This window comes from Ictalurus furcatus, chromosome 26, assembly GCF_023375685.1.
Source record: "Ictalurus furcatus strain D&B chromosome 26, Billie_1.0, whole genome shotgun sequence".
NCBI lineage: Eukaryota > Metazoa > Chordata > Actinopteri > Siluriformes > Ictaluridae > Ictalurus > Ictalurus furcatus.
The window spans coordinates 9304955-9317641 of record NC_071280.1 but is presented as its reverse complement, the minus strand read 5'-3'; the positions used below and the strand labels follow the sequence as shown (position 1 = coordinate 9317641).

Sequence of the window (12687 nt, the reverse complement as noted above, 5' to 3'; positions counted from 1 at the left end):
TCCATAACGTCCCAACTTTTTTTGGAATTTCGGTACATTAAAGTAGAACTCTGATAAAACAAACTCCCCAGAGTTGTCTGAAGCAAAATACTCAAAGAAAGATATCTCTTCTCACAACTCCTCTGAAAATAAACACTTTAAACATGCTTCTCAGATGGTTTACATTTTCAGATGTTTTATTTGCTTTGAATTGTTTAATCAGCAGGTTAATGTGAAGCTCTTCAATTTCTGCAAGGTGAACATCTACTAAACATGATCAGACCATGTGTTCTCAAAAAAGGACGCAAACGCCATCTAGAGGCATCAGCAGTTACTGCATTTAATTTACTCCCTCGTCAGAGCCTGGTCATTTTAAATGGGCTACATTTATATATAGGAAACTTTTGCATTATATACCAAAATGTGACAAGTACATTAAAAATATTCTCATCTATAGACTTTATCCAAGTCAGCTCAGACATCACCAAATCTCAAGACTTTGAGATGGGTGAGTTATACGAGATATTATTATCTCCACAACTTTCCAAAAATGAAAGAACCCTATTTTATAATTAAAAATAATTTAATTCTTATAATTAAATAATAAATTCTTATAATTAAATGATAAATGAATTATTTTAGAAGAATTCTTTAGGTTAAGATTTAATATTGATGAAGACACTTGCCGATTTTGTGGGAGCAATATTGAAAACACAACATATTTTTTTATAGTTGCAATTACTCAAACGTTGTTTTGGATTCAGTTATATAACTGAATGTCAGATAATAACAAAACGAGACTGACACTGTTGATCAAATCTATTCATTCCCATGCAGTTCAAATAGGAGAGGCACCGCTATATTAATACGCAAAAATATCCCCTTTGTTCTGGAATACCAGGAACTGGACCCTGAGGGTAGATACATCCTGGTCACTGGTACAATATTTGGACAACAGTTTACAATTTTAAACATATACACACTAAATGACGATAACCCACACTGCATTTCTCATGTAGTGTTACTGTTTAATGAATTCTGCAAGGGGGATTTTAATTGTGTTTTAGACATCGGCATGGATAAATCCTCTATCACCTCTGTGAATAAATGCTAAATCATCTAAGACACTCGGTAATGTGTGCAGGCAGTTAGGCCTGGTAGATATTTGGAGAGAATTAGATCCCAGTGTTAAAGGGGAATGAAATGAATGAGTAGGTGTACATGTCTTCCTGTGGAAAGAAGGACTAGAATTTTTTCCATTAATATGTAGTCAGTTGTACAGTTTTAGCATCATTAAAGGAAATAAATTGATTAATGTTCTTGTAATTGACCATATTAAACATAGGCAATCAGCCTTTAAAGGCTTAAATGGTTACAATCTTCCTCATTTACTGAAGTGCGCAAAAGTACTAAACTAAGTTTAGCCAAAGTGAGACAACATAGCTTTCATCTACTCAAAAAAGATTTGGCCATTTATACATTAATTGCCATTTATTTGTTTCTTGTCTTTGTAGATATAATTGATTTGTCTTTCTGTCATTTTTGTTCATTTTGGACAGGACAAGCAGTGAGGCCGACCTCATCAGGTCGTCCATATCTAATAAAACACAAGAATACACTTGGACTCACTGTCAGAGTACACCACCAAGGTATATTCTGTCCTATTAAAAAAATGAAGTTTTTTTAATTTATTAAGCCATTTTGACAAACCAAGGAGCATTGTTTTCAGATAGGATGTTAAAAGAACAGTGGTTAAAATGTTAAAAGTGAGTGGTGGCTGAGCAGATCTTTCCTGACTGTAGTAACAGCAATCTGACAAAAACCAGCGTGAAGACGGGAGAAACCCAATAACTTCACTTCACTTGATGAATTCACACTGTTGTTCTTTGAAATCATCTAATACTGAGATTCACTGAGGTGTGTTAGCCATGATTCAACCATGAAGACAACAATGTCAAAATATTTTAGGGCATTTAGACAGCTTGAAAAAAAATAACTGACTAAGGCATCTTCGGGCTGAGCCCCTCATATCATAAATAGGGGTATAAGAAATATTTTATATATGAAATAAATAAATATTTTATATATAGCACATTGTGTGGTTGTGAACATAAACATATGGTTACATATAATTAGTGTAAAACATTTACTGTAGGACATCCTCTTTGGAAAATGGTAAGTTGTAACCAGATACCCTTCAGAATATGTTGATTTAAAGTAAATTTGATCGTCAGGATTCATATTAGCTTAATATAAGTTGGACAAGTAGCGTATTGTGTGCTCGTGAGCGCTAAAGCCTTGGACATGATGATTTAGCACAGAAGCAGAAGATACAGTACAATAAGAAATATATCCAGATCTGTTTATTCAGAGAAATGTAATAATTTTATCAGTAGGCCTCAGAATGCACCTGTTCATTTCTTTTTGTACTTCTTTCTTCACTTCCAGTCTCAGTCTTCAATTTCCTACTTTGTGCCTGCTACAAACCCACCCCACCAAGCCCACCACTACTTCAGCCACCCCACTTCTACCCCTCATCCCACCACGTCATTTCACCCCACTTCTACCCCTCACCCCACCCCGTCATGGCACCCCACTTCTACCCCCGACCCTCAATGATGGAGATGAAACAACACCACTCCTTCATCCCATCTGTCCAGGTATAACACTGTTTCTATTCCAGTCAAAAAGCTATTCAAATTCAAGTCTAAATATAACATTTGGTTGTGTTTGGTAAACAAATCTTAATTTATTCAGTGATTAAGACAGAAGACTATAATGTAAAGTGTTGTCTTTTACATTTTTTCATGTTTATTCCTGATAATAAACAGTACATTTGATTCTTTCTTTTGACATTTATTATATCATATCTTACCAGGACTCTCCATCTGTTCAGCAGCAGTATCCACCGACCACACCAGCTGGGTTTTATCCTCATGATGGCTACATGTGCAGTGAGGAGCATTTAAACTGTTTCTTTTTCTCCATATTACTGTGGCTGAAGGCGGCACAGTGGTGCAGCTCTAAATTGCTCATAGGTGTGAATGGGTGTGTGATGAACTACGATATTGCAGTCAGGATCAAACCCTTGTTTTTGTGGTGTTAATGAGAAATAAAGTGTAGTAAATGTTCACATTTGGTTGTAATATTTCAGATTTGGGACAGGCCCTGAGATGTTACTTGACTGACCTGATGTCGGTTGTTTTTCTTGTTTCAGATGGAGTGTATTATCCCACTCCCCAGCCTCCTTAGCGCACCCGGCCACTTCTCGTAATAAAGGAGCACACACTGGTGATAAATCTCGTCTCCAATCTGCCTCCTGACCAAAGCAGCGATGCCATTTCTGATGCATCTCCATCCATACCCCCAACTCCTTCACCTCTCAATTGGGATGACACTACGGAGGCAGAGGAGGCTAAGACATCCACAGCCCCAACTCCTACACTTCTCACATTGGCTGAGATTATGGAGGCAGAGGAGGCCGAGCCATCCACAGCCCCAACTCCTACACTTCTCACATGGGGTGAAATTAAGGATGAAGTGGACCCCTTGCCATCCAGAGCCCCAACTCCTACACTTCTCACATGGGGTGAAATTATGGAGGCAGAGGAGGCTGAGACATCCACAGCCCCAACACCTACACCTCTCACAGGGGATTCAATTATGAAGGCAGAGGATGCAAAGCCATCCACACCACCAACTCCTACACCTCTCACATGGGCTGAGATTGTGAAACAGCCTAAAAAACAGCTTAAGGAGGTTGAGGAGAAGAAAAATACGATCAAGGAGCTCAGGGAGCAGAAGAAGCAGGCTCAAGTCAACCAGCAGCTGCCAGATAAGACTAATTAGTTCCCTATGGACAAGTATTGCCACATCAAGAACACCAAGGTACAGCAGTAAAGTCTGTCTGCACAGCACATGCCTGAAAGGACATGATTTTGTGTCCATATTTAGACATGGGGTTGTGTCTCTGAATTTGTCTGTGGATGGAAATGTTGGCATGTCTTTTAGTCTTTTGAATGCAATAAATATGATCTAGAATAGTGCAATGGTAATACAGTTTTGCAATAATATTATATATGAAGATAAAACGTTTGAGAATTATTGTTCTATAAAAATATCTAATATCTGTACCTGTAAAACACAAACATACACACACACACACACACACACACACACACACACACACACACACACACACACACACACACACACACACACACACACACACACACACGTAGAGTAACATGACTCTTATTTTCTCTTTCAGGTTGTCCCTCTGCCACACCGACCCGCCATGAACGACGGAAATAGGAAAAAATTGAATAAATAAACACTGCAAGTTAAAAAAAAAATGCTGCACAAATGGTTTGGGTCTTTATCCTAGAAAATACATGTTGGTGTAAACGATTCACAGCAACAGCAATAAAGGTGCTGTGCTGTAAATCTGGTAAAATAATCAGCTCTAAAATCCCACGTCAGTAAAATGGTTTTTAATAAAAAATTAAAGACTGAACACCATTAAAACCTCGATTATTAACATAGATTAGTGATAACTGAGTGTTTATATAAATACAGATCATGTGTGTAACAGCAAACTGTTTAGAGAACACAGCAGACTCAGGGTAAGAACATTTTGGTGAGATTTTATTTAGTGGTGTGCTCGTGCCTTTTGGCACAGTCAGTGTGCTGCAATGTAAAACTTATATTTAACATTTTTTGAGTTTTATATTTAAAAAAGGGCAGTATGCTGCATCAACTGTCTCCCATCTGACTCATATCTTAACTCACACACACACTCCTGAGCTCCGGTTACTGAGTTTCTGTGCATGTTCTCCCCAGTGGGTTTCTCCCCACTGGCTACACCCCTATGTGTGAATGAGTGTGTGAATGTGTGTGTGCATGGTGCCCTGAACATTGTCATGTGACCATTATCGGCCTACGAGAAATGTAGAGCGGAGTCATGGCATATTTCCCCTGCTCTTTTGGGAGGGAAACAAATCTTTTGCAATATATTGTATGACTGTATGACTTGTACTAGCAGTTGATAAAGGATGACTGTGGCCCCTGATACAGTAACAGTAACATTATCCTGTAGTTTTGCAGAAATGAGCATCAGCTTCAGAATGGAGGGAGACGATGATTCTTGTCAGATGAACAGCAAACAGCAGATGCACATGGTTATGTGAACAATGCTGGCCTATGTTCTCCCTATGTCCAAAAACATACCGGTGGGTGGATTGGTGCAGTGAAATTTCCCCCAGGTGTGAATGTGTGTGCATGGTGCCCGGTGACAGACTGGTATCCCATCCCGGATGTATTCCTGTCTTGCGCCCAGTGTTCCCACATACACACAGAGACCAAAACATTAAAACATGGTGCACATACACACACACACACACACACACACACACTAGAAAAAGGGTGCACTTTAAGAAGGCAGTGTCACGGGACATGAACGAGTTCTAGGATATAATTCTCTTCGAGTGTGATTTGGTTCGTGTACAAGCATGTGAATAAGATCAGCTGTCGGTTCATTTGTTCTCTCTCTATGAATTTTTATACAATATATGATTATAACTTTAAAGGAGAATACACAAATCCGGTTCAAGCTCAGACAGTGTATCAATCCTTAGTTTTCTAATTCTTTATTAATTATTTATTGATTATGCCCACTACATTGTTAAAATGGAGCAAAAAGTTTCCCAATTTGTAATAACAACGAAAATGTAATCCAGTTACAAAATATAAAAGTTTAATTTAAAAAAAATCGAGAATTATAAAGATTATAAATTTCTGTGTGGATTTCTGTTACCCTCACTCTAAGCCAATCAGAATCCAGTAAGGCACATTGTCCCGCCTCCTGACATTGTCGATAGGTCGAGGCGCTCAGTGGATGAGAGATCGTGTGAGAGTGCGCAGCGCGCGCTGTGAGGGGGGGAGAGAGAAATTGGGAAAAGATCGTGTATAGTTTGAAGATTATAGCGGATCACCGTTTGACTGGTCGTTTAGTTTATGAACCAAGTTCCCTGTATACCGTGGTGTGTTAACATTTTGAGCATTTGTCACTTTAAGTGATATTTTTCCTTTAATTAGCTTTACTGGCTAAACAGTGTACCATAGACCAGTGGTTTTCAAAGTGCGGGCCGACAGGGGGCGCCCGGGGGCCTCAACAATTTGGTGTGAAAAATAAATTCTCACTCTCAGACAACCACACACACACACACACAATCAATTCCTAATATAATGTAATGTAAAGATGTAAGATGTAATTATTAATTTAAAAAAAAGGGGGGGGGGGATATATTCAGAAGCCTGTATTTTTAATGTGTTTTAAAGACATCTTGCAAAGGGGGGGCCTCGGTCAAATGTTAATGCCATTTGGGGGGCCTTGCCCTGGAAAAGTTTGGGAACTCCTGCCATAGACCATGAAAATATCACACCATGGAAGTCACAATATTAATACTTAATAATCACTTTATTTTCAGTAAATATTCATCTTTTGTTTCATATGAACAAGCTTTTATGTTGTTTTGAATGACCAAAAGAGGTACTGCTCTTACCATTGACCAAAAAAACCTGATTATTGAATAAACCTGAATAAAACTGTATATGGGTGAGATGGGGTTGCAGGGGTGGTGGAGCTACCTCTCTGAAATGAGTTTTTGTAGGGTGCAAACTTGTGCATGAGTAGGCTCAGGGCCAAAAGTCTTTTATATACACTGTACTAAGTGCAAACATCTTAGGCACCCTATTTTTTAGTACAAACTTTGTTATAGATTTTTATTTTGTGATTTATACACTACTGAGTCAGCACAAAAACAATACAGTGCTACAGGGAGAAAGGAAGGACAGCTGATCGTCCCTGCAGTGGAAAATTACATGTAACCGTGTGTCCTCCAGACGTGATGGAGAACTTGCAAATGCCTTGGTGGAAGAGTGGAGTAACATATCACAGCAAGAACTGACAAATGTGGTGCAGTCCACGAGGATGAGATGCACTGTAGTACTTAAAGCAGCTGGAGGCCACCAGATACTGACTGTTACTTTTAATATTGACACTCCCCGTTCAGGGACTCATTATTCCGTTTCTGTTCATCAAATATCTGTGAAATTGTTCAGTTTATGTCTCAGTTGTTGAATGTTTTTATGTCAAATGTTAAGACATTTGTTGGAAATAAAATCAGTTGAATGTGAGAGGACGTTTCTTTTTTTGCTGAGTGTGTGTATATGTGTGTGTATGTATATATATATATCAGTACATATACAGTTTTGCAACTGGTAACCCTTTTTATTTCAGTTAAATTAATTCACAAGACACTGTCAGAAAGCATTCACTCATCTTCAGTAACTGCTTTTCCTCTTCAGCACTCAGCATTCATTCATCATAAAATCACCACTGCTACTGACCATTATACTGACCACTAATACTGGTCATGAGTTCAAATCCGAGCACTGCCCAAGCTGCCATTGTTAGGCCCTTGAGCAAGGCCCTTAACACTCAACTGCTCAATTGTATAAGTTAAATAAATGTAAGTTGTTCTGGATAAGTCTCCCAAATGCCATAAATGTAAATGTAATCAGCAGGTGGTGAAGGAGAAAGACTGCACAGGGTACCAGTTGCCAGTGTTTTAAGTTTTTCTGATAACTGTACTGACACCTGTAAATTTGGGAAAGTTCCACTATTATTACACCAATTCAGTAATTCAGGAACAAATAGAATCAAAATATGAATCGAACCCTAATCCAAAATATTGTTGGTGCCAGACAAGCTGGTTTGAGAATTTCAGAAACCACTGATCTCCTGGGATTTTCATGTACAACAGTCTCCAGCGTTTGTACAGAATAATGAATGAATGAATAAATAAATACCATCCAGTGAGCAGCAGTTCTGTGGGCAGAAACTCTTTGTTGATGAGAGATGACAGAAGAGAATGGACGGATGGGTCATACTGACAGGAAGGCTATGGTAGCACTAATAACTACTCTGTACAACTATGGTAAGTAGAAAAGCATCACAGAACACACAACACATCAAACCTTGAGGCATAGGAGTTACAACAACAGATGATCACATTGGGTTCCACTCCTGTCAGCCAAGAACAGAAATCTCAGACTCCCCAAAACCAGACAATTGAAGATAGAAGAAAGAGCAGGTGACGTTTTCCCAATCTGCCACTGTCCAGCTTGGGTGAGGCTCTGAAGCTCTTGACCTGCACGATTTTATTCATTGCACTGCTGCTACTTCATTGGCTGATTAGATTACCACATTTATGAGAAGATATACAGGTGTTCCTAATAAAATGACCAATGAGCGTAAGGGCTTTTCTCTTCCTTTAATACACTCTTCACCAATAAAATGTTCGAAGAACATCCAACATGCTCAAATAATTTTTGGACAAAATGTTTTTTTGTTTTGTTTTTAGCATTGTATCTCACATTTGGCTGACATAGCTTATAGCTTATGTTGGACATTCGCAAATGAATAGACTTGAATCAAGAAAAGAAAATTGTTCATTCACTTGCAAGACTTCATAATTAACGGTCATCCATCAGATAAAGAAAAGCTGTTATTGTCAAATTTCTTCTTCACCCAAAAAATGAAAACATAAAGCAAAAAAAATCTATAAAACATGTTTTTTTTTTATGTCTAGAACACCAGATTACAAAAAAGTTAGACGTGTGAAGGCCTGCGTTTTTATAACCACATTACAAACATCAATCATTCAATATGAAAATTCTGTAACATCCTCAGCTAGCAAACCTGAAAACAACCAGTCAGTGTCCGCTGCATTATAACACTGTCAGTAATATCATATTTACTTTGTTGCTGTTCCATGTGGGATATAAAATACATGAGATATACCGATATTGGCATGATATTCTTAAGCCAGATATTTCAAGGCAAGCCAAATGATAATATGAATTCCCAATTTTCTGCTCCTCTGTTAATTAAGAGCTTAGATAATCAAGCATGTCATGCTTTCCAGAAGTTTGGATTCTGCACCATTCGTCTCTGGAAGTTTTCATACCTGGACAGGGAGGACAAGAACACAAAAACATAATCGAGGTTACTGGTTTTGAACGATCTACACACTAAACAACTGGGGATGACACTTCTACTAAACTAGCGACTTGTACCTGAACCAACCAAACTCAAACAAAAGCCTGTGTGGTACTAGGACACAGCAACAGCAAAAAAAAGACATGAAGGTTTCACAAGACTGGTTTAAGACTTCTACAATTCCAGCTCAGTTTTGCACTCGTTGTGGTATTTGTAAAAGTAAACAAAAAACATAACGTAGTAGGTCACTGCTCCAACTAAGCATCATTACCATTAAAATAATTTGTACATATTAGATTTAACACCTTCTAGACATATTTAAGGTTTCAACCTCTTTCATATGTCGACTACGTAATCTGGCGGTTTGATGGGGAGGACGGAAAGAAGACTGCTCTTTGTGTATTTTTGTGTGATCACTTGTGGCAGCGTATTCCGGTGTTAAAAAGCAGACCAACGCAAAATGCATAAAGCTTGGCAGGTCTGCATTGTAAATTGTTTTGGTCTCAGCTGTATTATTTTTACCAAATAATAAAGAAACTATTTTCTTTCATTACATACGCTACTGCTTTTAACAGATTTGGGTAATAAAACAAAAAAAAAAAAACACCTCGAATACTTCCACTTTCAGTTTCACTTTCATCCATTTCCACTTTTAAAATAATTTTTTAAAAAATGGTCAATCATGGTTATAATTGTGGTTAAGCTTGTGTAGTGACACTTAAATTCTTTTAGAACTGTGCATAAACCTTTCGGTCACAAAAACCTAAAAATAAAGGGGTTTTTTAAATTAGATGTAATGCTCAAATTTACAAAATCTCTCACCATTTAAGGATGGAGCTGGCTGGAACATACATCTCCGAGGGGTTTGGCGTCATCTGAGCTTGTGACAGAGCGAAGGAGGAGGTGAAGTTGTACAGGCTCTCCAACATCTTCTGGGTGAACTATCCAGAGTAGTACACAGGAGGTTAACACCAAGCCAAGACATTCTGTCCGAGATGAACCACACCAAATAACACAAATAAATACGTAAAGATTGTTCGACTTAAGCTTCTGTTGGTCACCTGTGTGAAGGAATCCATGGTGGAGACGGTTGCATTGGAAACTGGTGTCTGTTGAGCGAGCTGGTCGAGGGGTTCAACGGAAACGCCGACCTGAGCCACCGAGGCGGCCTGTGGGGCAGCCATCATCCCAAACGGATGAGCTCCACCTTCACCTTTAAAAGATAGGGATACACTAACGATACACCATTAGTTGTAATTTATTTGTGATCTCATTTTTCCCCCTCAATTTCACCGTTAGTTAAATAAAATCGTCAGCAACATATATAGGCAAATATTCTAGGCATATAGGAGTTTAGGCAAAATTACCTAACTGACTCTGGTATAAATCATTTGCTCCATTTGGTTACATACTTTATAACAAATTTAGCCATATATTTATATCAGATCTAATAGTATTTATATTCAGCGTCCAAGAGGTTTACTATATTATGTCAATAACGAGTATTCTCATTTTAATTTTTGATCAGAAACAGCTTCAGATCAGAGAGTAAAATAAATACAGTCAGTATTTATTGGCCTTTACACTGGACACAGACAACAACATGTGCTGAGATACTTTTCTGCTCATCACAGCTGTAAAGAGTGCTTATATGAGTTACTATATCCGCCCTGGGAGCTCAAATTAATCTGGCTTCATGTTAGTTTATCCTTTTTTAACAACAAAACGCAGTCTTCACAGGGGGAAACCCAGGGCTCAAAGTAAGAGTGGACATTCAGAGCTATTAATTCTTTAAACAAATCAGTAGAACAGGACACACCTGGGCAACAAGAAACACCTGTCAGTCACGTGTTCCAATATTTTTGATCACTTGAAGAAGAAGGAAAAAAAAGGGGGCAGGTTCAAACAAAAGGTGCCATATTCTAAGTTGTCGAACACGTCTAGATGTAAATGTGAGGAAATGAAAGCTGAAATTCTGATCCATCGTCTCATATTCATCTTTTGATCTCAAACCCAAATGTCTTCAGTGTATAGTGAAGACAATAAAGTCGGCCTTGCTGTTACAATACATTCAGAAGGGACTGTACACACACATATGGTCAAAAGTATGTGGACACATGATCAACACAGCCATATGAGAGACTTCCCCAAACTGCTGCCTTTAGAATATCTTTATTTGCTGAAGCATTAACTTTTCCCTTCACTGGATCTAAAAGCCACTGGCCATACAGTGGAAGTGTGCATGTCTTTTGACGTTACCCATCATTATGCTGATTGTGCCTTTATTATAGTAATGCACTGGGAGTTTTTAAAAATAGTAGCCTTATCGTTTCTACTAATTGTCCTACAGGAATTTTGCAGGATGTCGAGAGACTTTTGCGCTCTTAAAAAGGAGTTACTGACCCAAAAATGCCTTACGTTCTGCTTTGACATTATTATTCATGCGAATTATGTTCGTCTGTAGAATTTTAATACTATGTAAAAGAAATGGCCCTTGACACCCGAGTGACGCTTTTCGTAGGACAAAAGTTGATCATGCTGGACGACATGATAAGGGAACTAATTAATAATGAACTTACCAGCTTTTAGGCCAGAGATTTTAAAGATGGCACTTGGCTTCTCGTTGGTGATGAAGCCGAGCAGCTGCCACACTTGGCCCACACTTGGATCAGGGAAGGAGAAGTAAACAGCACCTCCCATGCCAGCAGGAAAAGGCACTGTGCCCAGCATGAACACCACCACGTGGTTAACCTTCTCATAGTCAGGCAGGTTGAACACAAATTTATCACCAGAGACCTGCTGGGCATCGGTCTGGACCTTCAGTGGACAAGTGAGACCATTTTAATGATTTTAGATCCACTACACAACACTAGACTGGACTGGACTGGACTAGACTAGACTAGACTAGACTGGACTGGACTGGACTGGACTGTATAACCAAGCTGGACTCTTCACATGCATACAAATCATTTTAATCACATAAATAAAACTGTATTCTGATGCTGATGCTCACAGTCAGCATCAATACTCACCAATCTGCCTGCAACTAAACACCCAAACATGATCAGCTGTCAGTCTGATCTCCAGTGCAGGGCTGGTTTATTAAATGATTACATAAAACACGTAAAAATCTCCGGAAAATCTAACCATGGCTTTATGAGCGCTCGTCTGGCCGCGAAAAGACAAGCATTACAACCGGTCTGATGAGTCCACAGGCAGCTCACATCAGCCTGCAAATATTTCTCCTGCTGCTAGAAACTTCGAAAAGTAGGCAGTCCTCAACCCGGAGCTGATAAACTGAAACAACTGCTCCACCCTCTGACCCCGGAAATAAAATACGGAAAGGGCGTGGCTGTTGGTCACGTGTAGTCTTCGGCGAATACATGCATGATAGCTCGAGATGGACAATTTAGTTTTAAGTTAAAACAAAATTATTCTATGAGGTCCTTTACTGAGCATATAATAATAATAATAATAATAATAATAATAATAATAATAACTAACAGCAACAACAACAATAATAATTATTATAATAACAATAATACTACTAATAATAATTATAATAATAATAATAACTAACAACAACAATAATAAGAAGAAGAAGAATAACAACAACAACAACAATAATACTACTAATAATAATG

At 38.4% G+C, this 12687-nt stretch overlaps 1 protein-coding gene across 1 annotated transcript; it reads right to left on the bottom strand.

The window, feature by feature from the left end:
* Positions 1 to 8300: 8300 nt before the first annotated feature.
* On the bottom strand, positions 8301 to 12328 carry hikeshi (heat shock protein nuclear import factor hikeshi). Its single transcript, XM_053616009.1, has 5 exons — positions 12076 to 12328; positions 11623 to 11860; positions 10105 to 10256; positions 9866 to 9984; positions 8301 to 9011 (listed from the first exon to the last, which is right to left on the bottom strand). Exons 1-5 carry the CDS (start codon positions 12103 to 12105, stop codon positions 8957 to 8959), a joined length of 594 nt encoding a protein of 197 aa, XP_053471984.1. The 5' UTR covers positions 12106 to 12328; the 3' UTR covers positions 8301 to 8956.
* Positions 12329 to 12687: the final 359 nt, after the last annotated feature.